We start from the raw sequence: 5,084 nt of genomic DNA on the forward strand, positions 1-5,084 counted from the left end.
TAAAGTTGGAATAATTAGACCTCATGTTATGATTTTCTTTCAAATTTAAATTTTCTCATACCCAGCACCAAATGAAGGCTGGCTAGCTAAAAACATGAGGCAGGTAAATTGAAAAAACAGAAAAACAAAAAACAATTACATTCTTTATTGTATTTTCTATAGAAAAAGATACATACATAAATTCTTTTTGATACAACTTTATTTCGGAGTAGAGGCAATTGAAATAAAAAAATAAAAATAAAATAATTAGTAGTAACAACAAATTGGGTGAATAGAAGTAATTAATTAAAGAAGAATTGATGATGCATTTATTAATCCTGGTGCAGAGCATCCTTGAGGAAATAGAGGGAACTAATATGATTATCAATAACTGATGATGTTATTGGAATTGGAGTAAATCCTTGGTAATCTCCTTCTTCCTTTGCTAAACATAGATCTCTAATGTACTTTGAAAGACCATCTTTCTGAATTAAAGGTTGATTAGCATACTCTTCAAATGCCATCCACTGCAATCAAAAATAAATTGTACGTTACGATATCAGTAAATTTTAACATGTGATATTAAGTTAATCACTATTTTTGTCTGCAAGTTCGCTAGCTATCTAATTTTTAAAATTTGAATGACCTAGTTGTGTGTATATGTTTTTGCAATATTATTAATACGTAGAACTTGAATTCGTAAAATTTATATATATACCTGAGCTGCCTCAATTTCTAAGTCTTGCTTTTGGATGTGAAATGATAAAGGGCGCATCATGCAAAGGAAGAACAAGTCTGACTTGTTAAAAAATGACTTGGGTATTTGCCTGCATGTATTCCCATGAAAAAATAATTAATTAACAAGACTCAAGAAATTCATAGACCACATGATTCTAGGTATTGAAATTAATTAATGTCAAGAATTCTTCGTATCACAATATTCAAATGCCAATTAATTGTTCTAATTTTGATTTCTTCCAACTCATTGTCAATGTCTCGTATTTAACCAGCACAAGTTTCCAAAATGTTAGATGTATCTTAAAAGTTACTCTTTCCGATCAGTGGCGGAGTCAGAATTTTAATTAAAGGGATTCAATATCAGTAGAAATAGACACACGAACTAGTCGAAGGGGGTTCGACATCTATTATATATTCATAAAAATATATTTTAATCATATATAAATAGTATAATTTTTTGCCGAATAAGGTTCGAATGAACCTCCTAACCACAAGGTGGCTCCGCCACTGCTTCCGATTCATTTTACTTATCGTATTTTTTTGTTTACATACAATACCCCTTAAGAATAATGTCTATGACTATTATATATATTTTTTAAAATCATTTATAATATTAATCTCTTTTCATAAATATTCTCTATTTATCTCATCAATAAATATTAAAAAGAGAGTTAGTCAATCACAATATTGAAGTATGTGTATGTGCTCTTCACTTCCGTATTTTATGCTAATTAGTCAATAATTATTACTTAATTTCAAGAATATTTATTACAAAGAGAAAAATTAGAAAAATATACTCAATTATGTCTTAATTTTTTGAAATAATAATAATTATTTTTTTCCAAGAATATTTATTACTATGAGCAAAATTGAAAAATAGACTCAATTATATCTTAATTTTTTGAAATAATAATTATTTGAACCATCTACGACCGACAAATAAATGGTCCGAGGGAATAAAATCTTTTTGTATAGGTCGACCTTGACAAATTGAATCTTATTTTTTTGACTTGTTGGTAATCAAAAATTTTAATATTTGATGATGATGACTCAATAATATTCTTTTTGACTTTTTCTTAAAATATGAAAAGTTAAATCTTCTAGTATTTGCCATGACACATATTTCTCCTTAATTTTCAAAATACTATTGTGACAAAAGTTTCCTACCTGAATGCAAGCACTTCCACAAATTCTGTGTCAATCTGCAGTGAAGACAAGAAATTAAATACAAGAGAAAAAAATTAGTCACATAAAAGTAACAGCAAAAATAGGATATTTATAGTGCATAGATTTACATAATTAAAATTCAGTAATTATATATATATATATATATATATATCATATATGTGTGTATACTTACTCCAGTTTCTTCTTTTAGCTCCCTTATTGCACCTTCAAATATACTCTCACCCTGAAAATCAAGATCGAAAAGCGTCTCAACATACACTACGTGACAAATAGAAAAATATAATCGAAGAAGAAAGACATTTTTTTTTTCACGCCTCAAAGCCAGATTTTTTTTTTTGTATATTATCTAACAGCTTCAACTAAAAAGCAAATATATATATACCTCCTCAACAGTACCAGTAGGGATCTTCCATATACCACTTCCCTTTAATCTGCCGCAGTTCTCTTGCACCACAAGCAACTGAAAACAACAATTATATTTTAATTAATAACTAGAAGATACTTTTCTAGTGTAAATAGTCGTTTAATTATGCATGCAAATAGAATTAAAGTAATTGCCATGTATTTTTCTCTGTTTATATGGCATTCTTTTTTTCATAATATTTTCAAAATAAATGTCACATTTGTATATTTAAAAGTGTAATTTATATAAATTTCATATAGTGTTAAGAGCTAATAACATTATTTTCCTACTCCTTTTCAAATTACAAAAATCTCTTAAAATTTATATTACTTGAGTTTCGATAACTATAAAAAAAACTTTTTAGTTCACTCAAAAAAGAATGATCGTGGTCAATCTCAAAAATCTGATTGTCAATATCAAAATAGATGGAATAACTGTCTCAAGACCCGTAAAGGAGAAGGGCCGATGGGTCGGATACATCAGCAGACATCCGGATACATAAGGGAGGAATGTATCAACGAGGAGGGATGTATTAGAGAGGGGATAAAAATGTATCAGAGAGAGGACAGGACATCCGCATACATAGGGGAGAGATGTATCTGAGAAGGGAGGGATGTATCAGAGAGGGGAGAGATGTATCCCAGAGGGGGTAGGTGTGTATCAGCGAGAGGGGAGTGATGTATCCGAGAAGGGATTTTAAAACTTTTTTTCAAATGGTAGGGAATTTTAGAGATTATAATAAAATAAAATGTGTATTTAGGTAATTTTTCCTCTTTAAAAAGTTTGACTGTACATGAAGTTTAAAAAGGTTTTATTTATTTATTTATGGTTTAAAACAAATTAGAAACATTTATAATGACTAGAAATTATCTCATTAAAGGTAAAATAAGAAGTTTAAGGTTATAAATAAGATAATATGATATATATTTTTAGGACGAATTAAAAAGGATAATATGAGACATAAATTAGAACATAGGAGAGAAAGTAGTAAAATTTTGATGCAACTTTAATTTAAATTACCTCTCTTTTGTGATTGAGGACAATAGCACCAATACTGACTTTGTGTGAGGCATTTGCAGGTATGGTACTCTCAGTATCAGCAATCCAATGCACCAGCATCAGGTAATCAGGTTCTGCATGATGGTACCAAAACCCTTCCTGTTCACATTAATTTCACAATTAATTAACATCAAGTTTGCTCGAATTCTTCAAAAATATTATTGTACTTGTGTCGAATCCTCTAATGAAAACACATTATTTCTTGGAGGATCCACTCAGTGGTGGAGCCACCTTGTGATGAACCCCCTTTGGCGGAAAATAATACTATTTATACATGGTTAACATAATTTTTTATGTATATATAGTAAATGTCGAACCTCTTCGATTAGTTCGTGTGTTTACTTCTTCAGATTTTGAACCCCCACTAGATCCATCAACCCGCCCCTTTAAGCAAACGTGCATCATGATTAAAAAAAAGTATTTAAGTAGATGTACTGAAGAAATTACCTTAACTGCAATCTCAACCAAATTTGCAAGTTCAATAGGGATTTTAATCCACACACCCTTCTTTCCCTGCAAAATAAAACAAATATAATAGAGTTGTGTATTAAGTACTACTCAATAACTAAGACCAATAAATAAAATTAATCAACAAATTATGTAATTAATACCTGCATCTTCCACTCTCTTATGGAATGTTTAAGCACGTAATGGAAGACATTAGGTTCCATAGGACCCTCTAATTGTACAATAACACCTCCATGCTCATCGTTAACCGCCGGAAGCACCTCATGAATCTTATTATTATCATTAACATCATTCATCTGGACCAACATTTTCTCCATAAAGATATTAATTATATGATCAATTAGGTTAATTAATAGATGTGACAAATTAAACAAGTTAATTAAGCTATGAAAAGAATGTGACAAGGTAGGTTTAGTAGTGAATATATAAAGTGATGCATGGGGAGAAGTAGTTTAAATAGGCTCCGCGGAGAAATTTAGTAGTAATTGGTGTGATGCCGTGTGCGTAGGGCCATTTAGACCACAACAATTTGTTGATTTAATCTTATGGTTTTTACGTAATGTGGCTGCTATACGTTACACCTTGTCATCTTAATGTCCTACATCTTTTTTTCTTTTTTTTTAATTCTATTATGATGAACCCACTAATTTGATCACATACCCATCCTTGTCCAATCCACACACATTATATCTAAATAAGTGGGAAAAAAACAAATTTAGAATGTGCATACACTTCTTTAGTGTTATAGTGGATCAAAAGTCTCACATTGATTGGGGAATGGACTAGTGATATTCTTATATGAATTTGAACATGATCTAGCTTTTGGGGTTGAGTTAAACTCAAGTAACATATCTCTACAGCATGTCCAAATTAAAGGTTCATCTCCAGATCATTCGAGAAGTGTCATCGGTTCTTCTCTTTATAAAGAACTTGGAATAGACACCTGAGAAAGATTTTCTGGAGTCGGTGGTTTCAATATTATTAGATTGCGAGATCAATTTAACTCACGTGCTTAAACCATTTTGATAAAATCAACTATACCATTTTACGAGTGAACAATAGGTTTAAAAAAATATATACCTTACATAGATATGTATGTTTTCAAACTTGCCTAAATACGAACCAAACCATATATTGTTTTTCAAATTAAAATATGTCGATTTTTTTATATCAATTAAATTTGATTTTGGATTTTTCTTGAACCTCAAGAGTTTAGACCCCATTTTCCTTTTTTTTTTTCTTTTTTTAA

At 30.0% G+C, this 5,084-nt stretch overlaps 1 protein-coding gene across 1 annotated transcript; it reads right to left on the minus strand.

Annotated features, from left to right (window-relative positions):
- Nucleotides 1-311: 311 nt before the first annotated feature.
- Nucleotides 312-4,152, minus strand: LOC129871172 (nudix hydrolase 2-like). Its single transcript, XM_055946054.1, has 8 exons — nucleotides 3,979-4,152; nucleotides 3,815-3,880; nucleotides 3,329-3,466; nucleotides 2,288-2,365; nucleotides 2,078-2,128; nucleotides 1,885-1,919; nucleotides 698-806; nucleotides 312-506 (listed from the first exon to the last, which is right to left on the minus strand). Exons 1-8 carry the CDS (start codon nucleotides 4,150-4,152, stop codon nucleotides 312-314), a joined length of 846 nt encoding a protein of 281 aa, XP_055802029.1.
- Nucleotides 4,153-5,084: the final 932 nt, after the last annotated feature.

The sequence above is a fragment of the Solanum dulcamara genome, chromosome 10 (assembly GCF_947179165.1).
Source record: "Solanum dulcamara chromosome 10, daSolDulc1.2, whole genome shotgun sequence".
NCBI classification, from domain to species: domain Eukaryota; kingdom Viridiplantae; phylum Streptophyta; class Magnoliopsida; order Solanales; family Solanaceae; genus Solanum; species Solanum dulcamara.